A 21557-nucleotide genomic window follows, 5' to 3' on the forward strand; every position below is an offset into this window, starting at 1 on the left:
CTGTGATAGCCAAATTGGCCGGACACATTAAACCAATTTTCTTGGTTCAGTAGGAAGCAGCCTATTGGAGATGACATGGGCATGATAATAAGACTGTGGCCTGTCAGTAGACATCCACTCCTTAGTTATTGTGTGTTTGTGTGTGCCTCTATGTGTGTTTGTGTGTAATAGAGGTGGAGTGGATGAGCAGCACTCTTCTGCCTAATTCCCTGACACCAGAGCTTCATCTTATCATGTCATTCCATTGAGCAGCAAGTGCCGTTGATTAGCTTGGTTTACTTTTCATATGCGGGCTGGCGAGTCCTTTGCGACTTATTAATTACTCTGCTGTTCTGTAATTACAAGGCTGCTGAGACCATGAGCTGATGTTGGCTGCCGTTGTGTCTTATTTTCCTGACCACGCTGACACTGGCAGGTGCACGCCTACACCGTCGATGCTGTCACTTTACAACCATTCTACTGTAAGGTGTTCTTTTTTATAGAGAATACCCTCCGACGTGTCATATTTCATAAAAGGAGGAGGAGAAAAAAAAGGAAGACGGAAGATTGCGATAAATAAACATTTGTGCATGTCCCTAGTTACGTTGTTGCTGCTGGCATTGTGCTCAAACAAGTCAGGCACAAGGAGCCAACCAGGCATTAACAGAGCTCCCAAACAAACGAGAACACAACATAAAGCATAACCTTCACAGTGGAGGAATCTAGCATTCAGCTACCATGTGTCTACCTGTGTTTGTGGGGGGGTTTGTGTGCGTACACACACATACCCTCAGAGCTACCACCAGCTGTGCTCTGAAGCACCGGTCTTGCTGGTTCCCTCAGATTGGAATGGGCTTCCCTGTAGTGGCCGCCTGCCCCCTGAAGACTCTTAGATCCCTCCTGGGGTCTTTAGACTTAACGTTTTAGGCAGCGGGGAGTCGCAGCCGCAGCAATAGATGGGTATAGATAAAAGTGACCACACAGTAATGCGCGCTAACATACACAAGCACACCGACGGCTGCGTGCTGCACACGGCGTGGCAATGCATTCTTTGAGCTGCCAGCAGCTGGGTCTCCTTGCTGTAAATCAAACACTTTCAAAGTCAAACAAAGTAGAACTCGCTCGCTCCGCTGTGTCTTGGCGCCGGTCCAACCGGAGAGAGCTTTTATTTCTGCCACATCTTCCTTCACCGTGCCCCCTAGGCATGTGCTGCAGAAACAACACGCAGCCGAAAGAATGAGTTATGCGAATCTGTTCTCACCTTCTATCTCATTAGTATTAGAGGAGTGATTTATCCCGCTCGCCTCTCTCCTTCTCTCTCACTCTCTCCCCATGTCCTTGCCTTTTACAGTTCAGCACTTCCACAGCTACATTAGTAATGAGATTAATTGATTGGAGGGATACACAATGAGTACCGTTTTATGTCCTCTAAATTCACCTAACTGCGTGTCAAAAACAGTCTGTTTCCAAACAACTTCTTTCCCTTTACGCAATCACTACCGATTGGGAGAGTACACTCTCTCCTTACACTCTTCCCAATCAGGAAATTACAATTTGCTGCAATATGAGGAGCATCTTTTTTTGTTTTTTTGTTTCCTCACTCTGCCAGTCTCTGTTTTTTGCGTGCACGTGCTGTGAATGTCTCTGCGAACCTCTGACGCTCTAATAAGCGCGATCCAGAGATCCCACTGTCTCTTCTGTTCCAGCTTATCTGTAGCGCAGTTTGAAATCTGACTCCCATGTCTAAAGCCCTGCGCGCGTCTGAAGGGAATTGACAGCCGCTGTGTTTTGCAGTGGCTGTTATGTGTTTGTGGCAACAGAGGCGAATGAGTCGGCGCTCTCAGATGTTATTGTCTAAACAAAAGGCCCTTTAAGTGGTGGGCACACAAGATTTGTTGTCAGACGTCGCCTCTGCCTGCTCTTCGGGGTAGCGACGGCGATGCAGACTGCTAATGGTGTATTGAAAATGGGATATTTGGCCGGTCTCATCTTTTTCTATTGTACTACACAGATGTACTCAATTGGCCCCCCTCTCTGGGTTTATGTCTTAGAAAGAAATCTTTTTGGGGCCTTTAGCATACAGATCAATTGCTGGTTTGCTCCATTTCTTATTGATTTTTGCTCTGTTTGGTACTGAAATACTGTTTTTCATTATCTATCACTCTGAGCATTGTTTAGTAAAAGAAGAACTCGCGCTCGCTCGCTCTTCCCTGGCTTTCCCGTGCTTTCTTTCTCTCCCCATTTTAGGGTTCCCTTTCTTTCTGCTCTTGTCATCTCTGATAAGCGTCGCGATTGCTCATGTTACTGACGACCCAAGCCAAATTCATAATGATGAGATTATCTTGTCAACAGTACAGGGTGTATATGTCTGGCGTATTGATCTGCGCACTGTCCTAATAAATGAAGTTCCACGATGGAAGCGTTGGCTCAGTGATGACTCTGAATGCGTCTTGCTTTTTATACACTCTCAACGCTGCTGAGATGATGAATGGAACTTTGTCTCCTTTTCTCCTGTTTCCTCTCTTCTCCTTCTCCCTCTCCCCTCGTCTCTACTCCCTGGATTGATGGGGTAAAATGTCTCTCTTCACACACACACACACACACACATGCACATACACACTGTCTAAAACTGCGTCCTCTTCTGAGGTCACGTTGACACGCTGAGTCGATGTACTCCCAGGTGGAGAGACATGGGTGCAGCCGTGGGAGAAACCAATCAGGTAGTCTGCAAGGGAGGGTGAGAGTGGGGAGGAAACAAATTACCAGCGCTGGTGCCAGGGCCTGTGAGAGTGTGTGTGCGTGTGTGTGTGCGCTTGCCTCTCCGTGTGTCTTTAAATGACTGTGGTTTGAAGGGGAGTTCATCTATGCATTTGAAGAGAAGGTCACCGGGGTTTAGAGCGCGAGATTATGTGCGATTGTTTCTTCTGTGGGCTCGCTGATTAATACTAAAGCTGCTCTGACAGATTCTTAATGCACCATAGACACACTTAAAAGAGAGCGAGAGAAACCAGCGTCCGGAACTTTGACAACGGAGCATTATCCTAAAGCCTTTCCTGTCAGCCTTTACCCAGGTGCACGGACAGTATCCTTTCTGTCTTCCATTCCTTCCTTGGCTAAGCTGCCTCACCCCCGCTGACCCGATACATGTACAGTAGATAGGTCACCTTGAAGTGAAACATAGTCCATCTGCAGCAGACAGGGAGAACCCAGGTGTGTGTATGTGCACTTGTGCATGTATTGATATTAGACATATGCACGCGTTCTGTGCCTTTTTTTCTGTGTGTGTGTATTTATGTATCTGCGTCTGGCCTTGGTTTGGTGCTTTGGGGAAATATCTAAAATCCTTTCATCCACAGAATGGCTCTTCCTCCATCAATTCAAACGGAATAATTTGCTCTTTAATGATTTTGTTCACAAGCGCTCAGCTTCTGTCTTGTTAACCCACAAACAAGACCACAATTTGTGATGGCTTGTTTTAGCACTAAATTACAAAAAAAAGCTTTTTCTTTCTTTCTTTTTTTTCCCTAAATAAAAATAGAATACATGTTGGAGAAGTACAAGATGAGAGGGTTTAATAATTAGTTGGAAAATGTGAACATAAGCTGAAGTCAAATACTAGCTTATTACAAATGACTCCAAAAGCTGAAGGATACAGACTTGGTGAGTTTATTTTATGAATGTCTTTTATGTATTCTTGAGTGTTTGCCCTACTCTGCAGATATTTCTAGTTACTTGTGTAAATCCCCATTATTTAATTAGATATTAAAGAAGAATTCTTTTCTTCCCCATTTAGAATGAACTTTGCATAATAATTGCAGCAATTCCTGACAATATTACCAAAATATTAGCTTGAGCCTCATTTTGACTGTGTGCCATATACAAGTATTTTAACTAGGTGTAGGTGATATGCCTAAAAAAAACTGCTTTTGTCATTGTCGTATGAAACATGCAGGTGAGGGTGGGGCTATCCTGGGGCAGTTTACAGTTTCAATGTAGTCACTTTAAACATAAACACATGGAGATGGTAACTTACATAGCCTTTGTCTCTGGCTGTTGCTATTTGCTAACTATTTCTTGCTATAGCAAACAGACTGTTTGCTTAACTTAGCTTAACAACTGTGCTTGGCTGGACTGGCTCTGTGCATCCCTTTCAATGTTATCACCCCTTTAATAGTTATTATCAGTAATCATACACTCACCAGCAAACTTTTTAGGCACACTTTGGTAGTACCGGGTTGGGGACAATTTTGCCTTCAGGCCTGCCTTAAATTCGTTATGGCACAGATTCAAAAAAGTGCTAGAAGCACCCCTCAGAGAGATTTCTGTTCGTATTGACGTGCTGCAGATTTGTCAGCTGCACATCCATGATATCAATCTCCTGTTCCACCACATACCAAAGGCGCTCTATTGGATTGGGATCTGATGACTATGGAGGCAATTTGAGTGCAGTGAACTCATTGTCATGTTCAGGAAACCAGTGTGAGATGATTTGAGCTTTGTGATATTTTGTGTTATGCTGTTTGAAGCATCCATCTGAAGACTGGTCCACTGTGGTTATAGTGGGATGGACTAAACCACCAACAATGCTCATTTGGTACTAAGGGACCCAAAGTGTAGCAAAAAAACCAAAACCAAAACAATCCCTGCAAACATTGCACAACCAACACCAATCTGAACGGCTGCAGGTTAGATCCATGCTTTCATGCTCTTTACACCAAATCCACCCGTCTGTTGTCTAATTTTGGTGAGCTGGTGTGGTCTTTTGCTGCCGAGACTCATTTGCTTCAAGTTTTAACATGTTGTGTTTTCAGAGATGCTTTTCTGCACATCTTGGTTATATCAAGTGGATTTTGGAGTTAATGTTGCCTTCCTATCACCTCCAAGCAGCCTGGCTATTCTCCTCTGATCTCTGGCATCAACAAGGCGTTTTCACCCAGAGAACAGTCGCTCACAGGATATTTTCTCTTTTCACTACCTTTTTCTTCAAAGCCAAGAGATGGTGGTGTGGAGAAAGTCTCAGTAGATCAGCAGTTTCTGAGATACTCAGGCCAGCCATATCCAGAATTGCTTAAATCACCTTTCTTCCCCATTCTGATGCTCAAGACCAGGCTGCAGGCCTAAATGCACTGAATTGCCGTGATTTGTTGATTCGATAGCTGAACATTCAAGTCTTGTTGTCACCATAAAGTTCATATTTAGTGAACAGACATTAGGGGGCTGTCAGTCTTCTGAACCAAAACAAACAAGCATATTTATCAAGCTGTCAGACTTTTTACTTCAAATTGAAAAGTGCTTAGTGCTCAAATACTATATTCCTGCTCTTTCCTACACTTAGATATGAACAGTGTGTTAGCTCTGCTTTAGATTTTCGGGCTGACTTGGCGTTGGAATAATGAGTTAAGGAAGGTCAAAGCTGACTCATGACTTCAGTTAACTGCAGAGCTTTTGTAACTATTGATGAGCAAGTACTGAATGATTAGTATCTAGTGCATCAAGATCATCATACACTACACACCTTTTCTTTTTTTCATGCTTTCCCCTCAGTTTCAAAGGTGTATAAATAATGTAGCTTTAGCTAAAGTCCTCTATCTCCCAATCCTCATTCACTTTTCTTTTACCCCAAGTTCACATATTTTCTTTTATCAATAATACTAAGACTGGTCCCAGCTGTAAGCTTCCCAGACCAGCTGGTTAGTCTACATAAAATGTCTCAAGCATTGAGGGAAAACAACACTGCTATTTTAGAAAGCTGGCAAACTGCTGCGTTAAGGGTTTTTGTGTGTTGGAATAAATATGTATGCCAAAAGCCACATTTATCATTTACTCCTGAGGCTAAACTGCCACAGATGTGGATTGTGTTGATAGAAGAACAAACATGCCGTGATGTGATGCCCCTCCTCTTCAGAAAAGTTTTCTGCGAGCTGGCTGCAGAGATGGCAGCTAAGACTGGGCCGTATCATACCGTTCACGGTAATACCGGTATAATGTTGGGCAACGATAAGAACATTAAATATCGGGATAGAATATGGGTAAAACGCACATGCGCGTGCCTTTGTTTTCATACGCACATGGCGAAAAAGGCACGGTGGCGACGGAGAATGACAAGGGCGAAAGCGGATCGTTGAATGAAACGGATGAACCAGAATTGGTTTGTAAAAATGCTGTTTCGTCCATCTGATACACAACAAAGCACTGTTTTTGGTAGAGCGTGCCAGCGGACCGTCATTATTACCGTGTTTTTTGGAAAATACGGCACACTTAAAATCAATCATTTGATTTTTCTGAAAATCGACAGTGCCCCTTATAGTCCCGTGTGCCTTATGTATGAATTCTGGTTGTGTTTACTGACCTCGAAATGATTTTATGTGGTACATGGCGCTCAAAAATCTGTCAAATGTTTTAGTACGACTTTGCTTAGCTACGAACCCGCACCGCTTGATGGATTGTTGGAGCATTACGGCTATCGTAGGCAGGAGCCTCGCGGAGTGATACGTACGGTGCTTCAACATAATATTACCGTATTGTGTGTGTATAACCTTTTTTTAAGTTTTGTGGATATTATACTTGGTTATGCTGAGGATATGTCTGCCAATTTCCACTGGAAATGCCTTTTGGTTAAACTGTCAGCAAGAAGGAATTTGCATTTGTAGTGTTACATTTTTATATAAATTTAATGCAAAAAACAGCTGCTTGTTTAAGTGAAAATACATTGATGGGGTTTTTTGCACTAATAAAATTGTGGAGTTGCAAAGTATTTTGTCTAGTGTCAATTATCGTCAGTTATATCGTTATTGCAAATTTTCAAATCTATATCGTGATGAATATTTTTGTCATATCGCCCTGCTCTAAACGGCAGTGCTGGTAGGAACTCCATCCATACAGTAATACTGCAGAAGATGACTGCAAATTTAACAAGGCCTTTAATTTTTGAGTAAGATTAGAACAAGGCGTACTTTTTGGAAAATAGAGATATGGTCACAACATGTTCCAGTCTGCCTCTTTTTTTTTTTAGGAGGCTGTAATTTAGGGCAATTTTATTTAATTTGCAGGTCCTATATAATTATTTTTGGCTTGGTATTTGAGTGCCAACTACCGAACAGGCTGCCTCATTATACTGCTCTGCACATAACTGCGACTGCACTTCATTATTCTGGCTTCAGAATAGTATATGAATATACACTCGTCTCAGTCACCACTTCATTCACATACGTTCACTGCACACTTTATTAGGGGAACCTGTTGAGCTGCTCGTTAATGCAAATATCTAATCAGCCAATCACATTATAGCCACTGAGCATCAGAATGGGGAAGAAAGTGGATTTAAGAGACTCTGAACCTGCCTGGTATTAACAGGTGTGCTGGTCTGAGTATTTCACAAACTGCTGATCTACTGGGATTTTCCTGCACAGCCATCTCTAGGTTTTACAGAGGATGGTCTAAAAAACGATAAAATATTACAGAGCTGATACAAATGCAGCATTAACTCAAATAACCACTCAATACAACCACGGTGTGCAGAAGAGCATCTCGATACAGAAGACCGCACTTAGTGCCACTCATGTCAGCTAAGGCCGGGAAAACTGAGGCTACAGGTCATAGTGGCTCGCCAAAAACGTCCTATTATTTTATCTTTTCCACGGCAAAATACAGTAAAGACTATAAAAACTGAGATGAGAAAACAATTTAATCTCAAACCTCCTCCAGCCTACCCTTAGAACACCAGAACAAGGATATAAACATACTTAGAAATGACTGATATGTTTTCTCAGTAATATATAAAAATAAGCAGTCATTTTATCTAACACATCGAGTACACTAATAACTTTGGGGTTATGTGTTAATAAGCTGCCATACTTTTAACAAAAGATATGAAGGGTTGCTAGGTAGCATAGCATAGAATTTCCCAACAGATCCTCTAATGGTGTATCTGATCTTTTGAAAGAGCTTTTGAAATGACACATTATTTATCTGGTCAGATGAATGAACTATTGTCGGTGCTGAGTCTCAGTTTCTGCAGTTTTCTTCATTTGGATGGCACGTTTTAGAATTTGGTGTCAGCTTAATCACTCTGTGCACCCATCTTCTTATGGGCTCACATCAGGCAATGACGGCAACTAAATCAGGAGGAATCGTGGCAGTTCAGAAGAAAAAATTGGGTATATCTCAGTATGAGCAAGATGTGCCTAATTCCTAAGTGTTTATGATATGATATGATAAAGCAATTAAATAAACATGTTGGAAATTGGTGAGTTTGGTTTTGGAATGACATCACTAAAGGCACACTTACTGGCTAATAAATATATTCCTTCACTGGATCCACACACACACACACACACACACGCACACATTTTCCCACGGTGGGACATTTATACTGACTTAGATTCTTTTTTGGCAGACCTACCCTACTCGCCTAATCATAACTTCTGTGGCCCTTTGAGACACAGTGTGCCAGCAACACCACTGAGCTCTGAAACCAATAATTTTAAATGGCTTAAGCGACACCTCAACAGTTTGTTGCTGTGTTGACCAAAGCACACCTGCAGTAAGCACTGTCATGAGTTTGTGGACTCACAGTGGTCAAAGCTCAAATTGCTTGAACTTTGACCTCTGTTCATGGTGTCCAATACTTCAGGGCCATTTAAAACAATAGCAAAAATGGAGTAAAGGCTGATATGAAATCCTTCAGTCATGAGTTTGTGTTTATATCAAAACACTGGCAGGAAAATCCAAGTTTCAGTCCATGTGGGCATATCAAGCAAACACAATCTATTGGCTAGTAACAGCTTGGATTTATTATATAGTTTATAATACAATGATCTACCTATATAGGTCTGAGTTTCTCAACTTGAGTTAAATATATGCAGTTTTCATGGACTATGCTATTGAATTTGTTACTTAGGTGCCCTAGAACTTGTAAAGTATAGCCTTAAACTGAGTTTTGCCCTTTAAACATGAATTCATTTAAGTTAAGTTTATGCTAACCTGCTTTTGTCCCCAAAAGATCTGTAGGTACTCATAATGTGGCTGTGTAAACAGTCTTATTTCCTCACAACATGGATAATACAATGACACACACATGCACAGATGAACACATACACTGATACCCTGACACATGTAGAGACCAATTCCCCGGTCTGGTAGAAGAGGATTATGGCAGACTTCTCACTCAATTCCAAAACCCCACGGTCAGTCATAGGAATTCACTCAATTTGAATTTAGTTTGCAGCTTGTTAGGATGTGAATTGTGCCAATGCCACCCTTATGAAACTGGAATTAATTTTACTGCTTGAATATCCCACTTGCATGGCATTTCAGCAATCCCACATTTGGTTTGCCTAAAGACAAATGTACAGCAGCTGGTGAGCAGGCAGTGCAATTTTACAATATTGCATTCTTAGGGTTTCTTTTTTGTTTCTTATGTTTGAAAAATATGTCTAGAATGATTCTGTTTTGGGAGGATGTTATAGGTAAACGAAAAAAAAAAAAGATTAAAAAAATGACAAAACTGTCATACCTCTGATTGGCAGTATTCGCTAATGCCTAATAGAGTAACTACCCCACATGGTATTATAGTACTACTAGTATCGCACTACTGGCTTTTAAGGTATGCACTTGTATACACAAAACCTCCAGTGTCTGGATTTCAAGATTTCTAACATGTATAGGAAGAGGATGCTTTTATTAACATTAAATATTTATTAAGAGTCATTTGGATGTCCCTCATTGATGGTCTGATCAGATCAATCTTCTTTATGAATGGAGCATTTTCATACCACAGATGCATCATAAAGTGGGTCACATTCATTTCGTTTACTTTCATTTAGGAAAAGGAATGAAAAAAAAAAAGAGACACTGACAGTTTGCCATAGTACATAGCATCTGTTGTGTGTTGCCAGTGTGGCAGATAATTGTAATCTTTCCCCAAGGGGATGTTGGTCAGCATTATTGTTGTTTATGAAATGTTGTTCGTTTTAGTTAGATAAGGATGATTCGCTCAGTACGGGCTTAATCAGCCAATTAATAAAACAATTACTTGCAAAGGAGTTAAAAACTGGTAATTATATTTATATATATGTATTATAATTTTGCGGTAAACAGATTGTTCTCTATCACTGCGTATTAAGACACAAGCCGTCTGTGGCGTTTTGTTTATGCAGGATGTAGTTTACCCCATCGTTTGATTTTTCATGCATTATAAAACAGGCTAGGTTGTCAGATCTCCTGTACCTGTGAGAGTGTGTGTGTGAAGTTTGTGTGTAAGTGCGAGCCAGGGAAACAAGTTCAAGGATATGCACTCTCTCCAGAGGTTTGCATTTTCTTATTGTGCGTGAGTTGATTCTCAAGATGATAATGACAGGCTTAAGAATAAGATTTTAACAATGCTTTGTTGACCATCTCTTAGACTCGGGCTGCGTTTATCCCCCAGAGTGTTCTTTTCATGCTCTCCAAGTAATTTAGTCTGGAAAATTAAACGACAAACATTATTACAAATAGATGAATGTGCTTTACAAAAGCAGCTCTTAGAACTGATAGACTCTTTCATAGCTGTTACTCTTAAAGGCAGATGCAGCAATCCCAGTTGCACATAAAGATCCTACCTTAGAAATGCTACCAAAGTAGTCATTTGTAGACAGAAGAGAAAATTATATATATTATGCACTTGCTGAGGCTCTTCTTCAAATGGAATGATATATCATCAGTAATCACACAGGCTGTCTTTCTATTTTTCTTCTCACCTATCGTTGATTTTAGTCTTTTATACTATGGTGTGGTTTGAATAACAATTCATCTCTTTCTTTTCTGTTTTCTGATTTCTTTTCAGTGCAGCGTTTCTTAAATAAAGACTAAGAATAATAATTTTAAAAAAGCCCTTGTGCCAGTTGGGCGACTCCGTGCACTCTGCTGGGCCCCTAATAGTTTCTCTAATGCTGCTGTATGGTCAACCAAAAATAATAGACAATCAATCAGAGTGGTTGCATACAAATTATGAATATTGTGTGTTTGCTGGCGAGGAATGAATATGCAATGGAGAGGTCACGCTGTTTATGCGACTATACATAAAAGCCTCTAAAGTGCTACTTAGCCCTATCTAATGAAGAAAAGCCCCCACTCCCACTAAATGAATATGAACAATAAATATAAAAATTTATAAATGATAAGAATAAAAAGAAATGCATTTGTTATGAATAATGAATTGCGGCAAACCATGATTAACAAGATGAGACTATTGAGTTGGATTAGAGCTGTCTGAGTCACCAGCTACATAATAAACCAGCAATTTTACAAAAAGCCCTGTAGTAGTTTTAATAAAACACAGTATTTCAAGGCAGTGGCACCTTTAACACAGTGGCCAAGTTTATTCAGCCCGAGTTTATTAGATTCATGGTACCGAAGTGGAGTTCAGTACAAGAGATTGGAAGGCTGTCGGTAAAGATGCTTTAAATGACAAATCACTACAAGTGGGACAAATAATCAATATATTCTGAGATAAGCCCCACTGATATGTTTTTGTTGTGCTGCCACTGATTTCACAAGATGTACTCTGCTTTCTTCTCTTCCTTTAGAATTTCTGAAAAAACAAATCAAATAAAATGAAACCTCTTTCATAATGCATGGACAAAAAGGATGCAGCATTGTGAATGCAGGAAATGCATATAGTAATGTTCAAAATTCTTCAGTCAACCTTCATTTCCTTATGATTTGATAGAAAAATGGGAAATAGCTGCTGTGATTTATTGAAATACACGCAAACATAGATGTTAATACAGCATTTAAGACAAAAACAGAGCTTGTACAATTGTAACGAGCTTGACAGTCAATATTTGGTGTGACCACATTTATTCTTCAACACAGCCTGAACTCTCTTAGGTATGCTTTCTTGTAATTTCTATAAGTAGTCTTCAGGAATAGTTAGTAGTAGTAGTACTTTTCTGCATTCATATTTGTCAATCCAGCCATCCAGTGGTCCAACACCACTGGTTGAAATGCAGCCCCAAACCAGTCTCCACCATGTTTTACAGATACCCGTAGATGCTTACTGTTGATCTCTTCTGTGCATATTGTTTAAACTGAAAACTTTAAATTTGGATTCGGCCTCCATAAGACTTGTTGCCACTGATTCTCAGACCAGTTCTTGTGTAATTTGTGTACCTCAGCCTTCTATCAGTTGCTTCTTGACACTCCCCTCCCAATGAGACAATTTCTGATGAGACTTTTTTGACAGAGTAGATGGATAAACTGAAGGGCCAGATGCATTTCTCAGGTCCTGAGTCAGGTCTAGGGCTGTGCGATATGACTAAAATCTCATATCCCAATATAAGACGTTTCTCATCCCGATAACGATACATCTCAAAATAGTGCATTTTTGTTCCTTCTCATCTGTAAACTCTCTCCATACGCTTTCACGCGATTCTTGTGTAGGTGGTTGAAGAGGTTTGTTGTGTTTGAACCTGTGGTGGGGATCAGTTTGTGGCATAATTTGCATAGTACAGTTTTCTGTCCGTGTCAGACTTTTCAAAGCCAAACCATGTCCATGCTGCAGAGGTAGCCGCTCATTTAGGAATAAGGTCCTCGATTTGTTGTGACTGGTCCTTCTGTTTGGAGCTACCTGGTTCTGCCTCATCTTCACTGTCCATGCTGGTTTTCTCTGTGCCTGCATCCACATGGTGACCATCTAAACGATGAAAAAGTATTGTGATACCATGAAACAAACAATAGTGTATAATACGAAACGATAGATATTTTCATTTTGTCATCCGATATATTTCGTCATATTGCACAGCCCTAGTCAGGTCTAGTCAGGTTGCGATTTTCAGATACTATTCATCTGCTGTGCGTAGTTTTCAGGGTCACCACTTCTTCTTTTGTCTTTCACTGCTCCACTTTTCTCAAATGCACACCATAATGAGACATTATGATAATGTCTCATTATGTAGACACAACACTGATTCTTTTCTCCACTTAGGTGCCCTTTTTTGTACTTGAATGATTCATAGGTCAGTGTTGTGGCTCAAACAAAACGGTCAGTTACAAGGACTGAGCTGAAGTTAGTGAAAAAGCAGCCAGTGTCAAAAGAAATAACTTTGAAAAGACCTTCAGAAAGTCTTTAAAATTTTGGCTCATTGGAAGCAAAATATCAAACCTGCTTCCCAATATGTTCTTATAATCGATGTGTTTTTGTTTTCATAAGAAAAGACAACCACAGGGTTTCTTTTCATGTGTACACATAATCAGCATATCTGTAAAATTAAAGTAGCTGAATTCAAAGGTTGCTGTACTAGAGGTGTGGCAAAATAAACAACAACAGGCCAGGTGTGAATGCCCCTTCCTGATGATTCACAGCACTGCATAAAGAAACCTTTTTTTAGCCTTTTCTCTGCTTTATACAGAGGGCTGCTGAGCATGCATGCTTGATTTTAGCTGTGCCTCTTGTCATTTATACAGCTGCACTCGCTCACACATGGGAGACACCAGTTTAACTACTGCTTTGAACTTCTGTCAACAGCACGGCTCACCCGGGCACCTTAGAATTATGCTAGAGGTTGTATTTAAGTGTTTGAGTGCCGCTGACATGTGGTAGAAATGCAACCAGCGGAGAAATTTACAGAGTTTTTTCCTTTTTGCTTGTCATTCTGAGTAGAGCGACTTCAAAATAATTGCAAAGGATTTTTCTTTTGTCCCTGCATACATGAGATGATTTGAGACCTCCATATAAGTGTGATTTCCCCCCCACAAAAGAACTAAATCAATGGCACATATTTTTAATTTGATACAATTTAATTAATAATTACATTATTACAGTTAAGTTTTTTAGGTCAGAAGGTTCAATAAAAACTCAGGTTTCCCCCCAAAATTTGAACTTTCTAGCAATTATTTCATGGTTGAGGCTTTACAGGGCTAAATCAAAGCCAAACTAAAAGCACTTACATTTAAAAAAAGATGTAGAGTTGAAGAGTGGAGTCAGATAGGTCCGTGTGCAACATACCATAAAACGTTGCAAAAAGATGTTTTCCCTTAGAGAAAGCCTTCATAGTCCTATCGAAAGGCATATTTTCAGCCTGCGTATCGTGCCTGCGCCACATATGTCTAAAGAATGCCATGTCACCTTGAAATCCAAAATTGTCTTAATGTGAAAAATTCTTCTTTCAAAGACTATTTTATGATGATGTTTATACATTAGAGCAGCCCATTACCAGGGGGGAGGGAGGGTATGACATTTTGCGTAGTAATGTGTAAAACTATAAGAAGCTTCTCTGTATAACTGAAGGAGCGCTATTAGTAAAGATTTAATCGTTCTGACTATATTAATGAGGGCGGTTTTGTAGATGACTGTATCTGCATACAAAATGCATCTCGTTTCATCTGAAATTGTAATTTTTTACTGAAATTTTTTTTGAATGCAGTGCCTCATTTCTTCAGACATAATGCTGTAAATGACTTTAAAGCACCAAACTCTGGAGACAAAGCCCCTCTGTGCCTCTGGCTGAGGGACTGTCATTATTGCTTCCTTACTCAGGAGTGAAGCTATTTCCTCCTCCACTGCCAGTCTCTGTGGTGTCGAGGGAAGAGCGGCACGCGGAATGCTGTCGAAAAAGGTGGAAGCTTTGTGGCAGAGTTGTAATGCGTAGCACTCGCACAACGTGCTCGTGGAAGGGGGATGCTGCAGATATGCACCCCTCTCTGATGCTGCGAGCGCTGCTTCTTCTGTCTGTGGTGGAGAAACCTGAAACCTGAACTCTAGTGTAAAATAACCTGAGTCTGATATGGTGAAAGGCTCTGCCATCGTTGGTGTATTATGATTGTTTTTATTCTCTCTTGTTCCTTGTTCATTAGACTATGTACACACAGAGCCTGCAGGTCACTCACCATTACCTGTGTGCTTGGTAGTTAAAAAACAAATAAAAAAAATGTATCAAAAAACCTTTAAATTTGCAGTGTTATATCGGACGACCTTCTCTTTGAGATTAGTCACAGAAAGTAACAGTCCAGTGGGGTTTTTTTTTTGTATCACATAGCAAAAAGAGGCCTTTCTTTACACTAAACATCCATTTGCACAAATCACCAGTTTGTTGCTGAAACAATGTTAAAGTAGTATCTAGACTCACACGGGCTAACTGTGGTTGTTGAGTTGTCATTGGTTTACTTGTTTGGACTGGACCCCTTTTAGGTTATTTAGAAGTTAAGTAAGAGCCTTACTTAACTGACGACTGATTGATTGGTTGGTTGATTGTCTCTAGGAAGATATTTGGATGTTAAGTTGATCTGACCCCTTGTGCATCTGAGCCAGTTGATTATCATTGCAGTGTAATTATTGTCTCCACCCCTTTCTTAAGATGTTTTTCACTTTGCTTTTATGCCTTTCGTTTTCAGTTTTTATGGGCGAGGCGTCCACCGTCTGCCTGTTCCTATCACTTTACCTCCTGGTTAAAGTTAAGATGTTGGTGAAACTTGCACACAATGATCAACTAATTAGCCTTTATTAATCAAGGTTGCATTTGTTGCTTCACAGGAATCACTGCTCCCCTACAGGATTGGTCAGATTTTAGTGAAATGAGATAAGTTTGTTGGGGACATTGCTGTTTGCAGCCTCCTTGACTTCTCGCTGGATTTTAGTTCTTATTGGTGGGCGCAATATAGCCAAAAGACAACAAAACCTGTAACTCTGTGTTTGCACTTTACACATTACAATAACCTCTAAATTGTGATGAGTCATGAACAGAAAGAGCTACTATGTTACTAACGTTCTGGTTTTTTTTTTTGTGTGTGTTTTGTTTTCATGTATCTCCAGCTTCCACTGCACAAAAATGATCGGTTCCTTTAATTTTCTCTGTTTTACATGTTTTTTTTTTCTGTATAGCTTTAGCTAATCGGCTCTAAGTTTTCCAGTAGGAATGATGTCACTCAGATACATAGCAACGCATAATAACACAGGGTTTATCTTTTAGCTTACAGAGAAGGGGTTGAGTAGGAGCCACTCGCACTGCCTGATGTGAAGAAACGCATGTGCTCACAAGCATACACTGAATGAGAATAATGTGTGTTTGTGTGTGCGTGTGTGTTTTCCTGGCAGACAGTAAAGGACAAATGCATGTATCATACCTAACAGGGTAGGTGGAGGGAGGGGGTGTACTCTTGTTCCTGTGAATAAAAGAGAGCAATCCATTGATGTGTGAAAGAGAATCTGCAATTTGTCCTCGTTCACCATTCCTACCTAAGATATCAAATACACACGCAAACACACACATAGGCTGATATGCACAAATATAGCCCCATAGAAATGAAGAGTGCCCCAAAATGCACCAGCATGCCCTGAGAATAGAATAGCACTCCAATATGCTCGTCCCATTTGTCTCAATCGGCCGGCTGTCTGAGCGGTCAGTCTTGGGACCTGAATGGGAATACAGAATAGAGTGCAGCTTTTTACACTTACTCAGCCTCACTGTACTCAGTATCTTTCTGACCTCTGTGGCCTTGCTACATGGAGCAGATACAACGCATCATTCACTTCAAATCGACAACATGCTTTTGCAATTTTCATCCACGCTACCAAACAACCTAACCTCTGATCATATCTGCACAAAGTAGATCGACCCAGAACTACTGAATTCATCTCGCGTTAAATGGGTTCAGTGCTTCTCTGAGCCTTTAAGGTCTAAAACTCATATTTTAGGCCAGTAAATGAGTCAGATTTTTAACCGTCATAGGCCAAATATACAGATACTGCAGTTTTGGTCAGTTTAGTTCCACTCAATTTACTTAGATTTTTTTTTTCTTTTTATTCAGATCACTTTCATGAGGTTTCACATTTGGGAAACACGCAGTATGAAACAGTCAGCTGCACTTGTAATGTTAAACTAATTAATTAACTCTTTGATACAGCGTTTAATAATACTACTAGAAATCATAACAGTAAGATAACAGACATGATCCACTTTTTATCACCTTCCCTCAGATTATCCTGTATTCATTGCGGGCGCTGACCGGCTCAGTACAAAGCATCTCGTGCCGGCTATTATCGACCCATTAATTGGAAAGGGGCCCATTGTAGTGAAAGGGTTGGGCAGTACAGACAGGCAGGAAGAGATGGAGCCTTAAGATCAGCCTGGAATAGTTGGCAGGAAACAGGGTCCTATGAAGTGGCTTAATGTGCTTTTTATTGGCTCGTGCGGGGTGGAGCATGTACTTTAGGTGTGAAATGTCTCTTTTCCCTTTTTGATAACAAACCAAACAAAATACCATCGTATTTACCGTGCAATGGGGATGTGCATTTCCATTCATCATGCTAATCAAAGCAAATTTAATGCTAATGTACAACAGACCGTTGACATTTCAAGGTTTTTTGGTCCATGTGGATGACAAAAAATAACTTTTTGAGTCTGTTGTAATAATGAAAAAGTAAAAGTTCTGTTCACAAGGATATTATTTGTTTTGTGTGCACAGGTGTGGAAAATAAATTAAACCATATAACCGGCAGGAAAACTATTTTCTGTTAATGTCCTTTCCTCCTGCTCAGTGCTAACAGAGCTGAGTTGATTGAAAAATATGCCCAAGGTTGATACCCTGGTCATAAAAGTACAGAAGGGGCACATCAATATAAAAACTCCCAACTCTCTTTTCCAAAAAAAAGAAAGAAAAAAAAAACGCAGGCTGTTATCATTTCAATGCCAAACGATTTCATTCATTCTTCTCCTTACTTCGTGGTCAGATTCCAGTCTTTGATATATTCTGTGGGTGTTTTCTTTTAGTATTGGTTGAAGGCTGAGGCGGAATAAAGTGTTTAGGTAGAGATAAAGGTGCTGGTGAAAGCATGGAAGGTCAAAGAACTGAGGTGGCCCGCCTGACCTTCACACACCCTTTTTCATACCGAGCCACCGCTGCGCACGGATGACATTGAAATACTCTATCGACTGTGAGTCAAGCTGTGCATGTGAAAAACTCTGGCACAAGTAGACATTACTCACTAAACATGACATTTAACCACCATGAATTCAAGACACAGAGAGTTGTGCACAACACAGGGTAATTATTTGTGTTGCTGTGATGAATACTGCTACAACACTATGAAATCTATATCTCTCAAAGACATTTGTTTCCGCCATTCCTCCCTACCTGAGCATGACTTGGTTTATATCCTCGCAATAATTTCGCCTAAATATAAGCATATAACTTTCCCTCACCTTGTGTTTTTGCTGAGAAGTCTATATATCTTGCAAGTTTTTTTCATTTTTTGTAACTTTAGCTATTTCTGGAAATTCTGAAGATTTTCCTTTAACATGATCAAAACCACGACACTGATCTACCCTGTAAAACTTCAAATGATACGGTGCTTTATCCTGTTTATGCAGTAGGGCTTCTACCAGTATTTCATTATACTGCTATGCTTTATCACAGACGTCATTCTGTTTCTTTGCATCCATGTGCGTAAAAGCATGTGCATGTGTTTTAGTTTCCTATCGATTCACGTTAGTAGAAGGCCCCTGTGTACGATCGGGTTACCCATATGAAATAAAGCACCACAGGGTCCAGCACATGCAAGATGCGCTTCCTCACAAACAATTTATTTTTGTGCACAAAAATAGAAAGGACAAAAAAAAGTGCAGGATATTCTTAGAGTGTCAGCAGATTCCCGTGGAGATGTTGTTAAAGGAACAAGGAGCAAATAGCATTTTAAATTCTGCACAAACAGTCCGACTAGGACTCCAGAACCGTATCGGCAATGTTCTCTATTTTCATCAAGACTGTTGTCCTAGCGCTCATTGATTATATGATGTCTGCCAGATTTGATGTTCAGCTCTGTGGTTTACTCTCAAATGGCTAATTAGCCTGCCTTATGTGGTTAATGAAATGCTCAAATCTTGGCCATGAAGGGTTCTCCTTTTTTAATTTTATAGCTTTTATCACCCCTAATCTGTCCTCTGCCTTATTTTTTTATGCATAATTAATCATATGTCACTAGGAATTCTTGTTTCGCAGCAGGACTCATTTCTTTCGTGCTTACAACATACTTTTGTCTCTCTCTCTTCTCAACAGACGGACAATTTCCCCACGGAGCCTAATTATATGGGTAGCAGACAACAGTTTGTTCAAAGGTAAGGGTTGAGATCTGTGGCCTTGACTAGACATCAGACCCTTGTTTGTTCGTTTTTTTCAGCTTTATTTTATTCCCCACAAACTACTTTAACATTAACTGCGCTGACAATGAACTGTAGTGAGTAATAAAAGGAAGAAGACGGTCGTGTACATTAAATTAGCTTGAAAGTCGGTCACTAAAAATATTCTGTGTTACTAGAACATTATCACACACAGGATTGGACTCAAAGCAGACAGCAAAGCTTGTGCAGTATTTTTAGAAGCATTTTATTACATCCTAAATCCTTAAATCATTATAATAATGTTCCTTGCTTGGCATTCAAGAATGGTGTCTCTAAACTTCCTTGGAGGGTTAAAAAACACCCACTAAGAAATCCTCCACCACACTCAGCACTCACAGTCCTTTTTTTTATTTGTTTGTTTGTGTAGTAGTTCAACATTCAAAGACCCTGAGCGAGCAAGCCTCAGAGACAGCGGTCATGGTGACAGCGACCAGGCTGACAGTGACCAGGACACCAACAAAGGCTCCTGCTGTGATATGTCTGCAAAAGAAGCCCTCAAGCTGAAGGCTGCAGGCGTGAAACCACCACCCCTGGAGCAAGGTGAGCCCTTACCGGAAAAAAATGTGATTACACAAGAAATAAAGGAGCGTCGTGCAGGCCAACACACTTGAATAAGGGAAAAAGAAAAAAAGGACTCAATTCGTTTTCTGTGCTCAGCTCAAGTTATTTGTATTAATGGTTGAGCTTTTGACTTGCCTGAGCGCTCCCAATCTGAACTTATACTTGGCTACTTTATTTCCCCTACTTTGTTCTCTGCACTTTTCACATTTAAAGTGCATGGGGGTGTGCGGTTGTATCGGAGGGTGTGAGCGAGTGTGCATTCTATACACGTCCTCAGTTTATCAAAGCAGACAAGCCCATTATGTTTTTATAAGCCCAACTACTTCAGCTTCTCCATTTAGTCCCCTTCCTCGAGCACCCATCTCTGAAACTTTGATAATGTAACATGGAAAATGACTTAGTGAGCGGCAGGCGATGTAGCTTTGTACTGCGGTGATTAAATATGAATAATTATTCTAAGCGCTGCGGGTCGGGCAGATTACACATGACATGTGTAGAACAATAACTCCCCAGATATGAGTTGTTGGGGTCCCTCGCACCCCAGCGACCTCACATGATTCGTGCAGGGTCAGGGGAAGGAAGCAGGAAGTCAAGATCACACACGGGTGTGGTGTAAGGTGATAGGGCGGGAAGGTGAAATTCTCCCTGCGGTTTCAGCCAGTCGTGTACATCGGCGTGCATCATTACCTGCTAGGAAAAACACAGATTCCCACAGAGATACAAATTTCCCAAGTCTGGCTGACAGGATGCAGCAGTACAGTCCTGTATCCTGAACATGGATTCTCAATAATGACGCTATTAATCCAGGGAACAGACGGGCTGTTTTTACTTCTTGCGGAAGGACAATGACAATTTGTGCAACACTCTGTGCTGCAATATGCATGTCTCACTGGATAGCGTTTTTTTTTTTTCCTTTTCACTGGTTTTTAGAATGGGAAAAAAAGCCCACACATGTTGGCAAGAGAAATTGGACAATTAAAAAGCTCCATATGTTTCTCATTTTGAAAATGTTCTCATTTAATTGTCCAAGAGGGAGTAAATGGATCGCATTTCTACACACAAGACACATGACAAAGGGAGACGAGAGAGTTTGGGGCATTAATCGGCGTGCAAAAGCTGTTGCTGGTGGTGTCGGACGAATGCGTGCTGGCCCTGTTGGCCTTTGCGCCAGCTGCGACCCGTCCTTCCGCCCTTCCTGCGTGTTGCTTCGATCAGGAATGTCTTGTTCTCGTACAAAAGATCGCATCAATACGCACATATACACGCGAAGGCCAGCGGTGCTGGAAGCTCAGTGAAGGGCTATAAACTGCCTGTTCTCGCTCACTTTATTCTCACCCTCTGCTCTGTTTTCAGCCCCGCTCCATGACTTTCGTTACACTTCTCTACCGCTCCTTGTTTGGGGAAATCGATTGATGTGAGATTAGACAGTTAACTGGCTGCAGCTGGCTGTGTTTTGCCAATAACATGCAGGCTTAGCTAGGCCTGTGGGGGAGGGCTGGAGCAGGAGGCCAAGCCCTGGTGCTGGAGTGGTAGTGAGAAGTGAGGTGTGGTACACATCGCTCTGGCGGTGTTCCAGCTTGTCTTTATTAACTTGCAAAAATACCAGTTGAATGCTGAAAGGCCTCGCTGTGAGTTAAACCGCACCTAAATATTACACGATGCAGTCATGGTCAGTCACTCTTAGTGCTACTGTTGTCTTTATTGGTACTGAATCATTTTATGCCTAATTGATGAGACTTTCTTTTAAAAAAATAACCAAAAATCAAAGAATAAATGCAATAGAGGAAACTCAAACGTGAACTATTAAAAGGGAATATGATGTGGCTACAGTCAGGTTCTGCCTAATATTTAAATAAAACTCTCTCT

General features: G+C 40.7%; 1 protein-coding gene across 2 annotated transcripts in view; it reads left to right on the forward strand.

Moving 5' to 3' along the window:
* Positions 1 to 21557, forward strand: part of pcdh17 (protocadherin 17) — a 66587-nt gene that overhangs the window by 9259 nt on the left and 35771 nt on the right. For both annotated transcript variants that reach the window (XM_005932660.2, XM_005932661.2), the window contains exons 3-4: positions 19009 to 19067; positions 19498 to 19670. In XM_005932660.2, coding sequence (XP_005932722.1) covers positions 19009 to 19067; positions 19498 to 19670 — 232 coding nt within the window. The remainder of the gene's footprint in view (positions 1 to 19008; positions 19068 to 19497; positions 19671 to 21557) is intronic.

Source organism: Haplochromis burtoni, unplaced genomic scaffold (assembly GCF_018398535.1).
Source record: "Haplochromis burtoni strain Fernald_Lab_line unplaced genomic scaffold, NCSU_Asbu1 Contig_161, whole genome shotgun sequence".
Lineage (NCBI taxonomy): Eukaryota > Metazoa > Chordata > Actinopteri > Cichliformes > Cichlidae > Haplochromis > Haplochromis burtoni.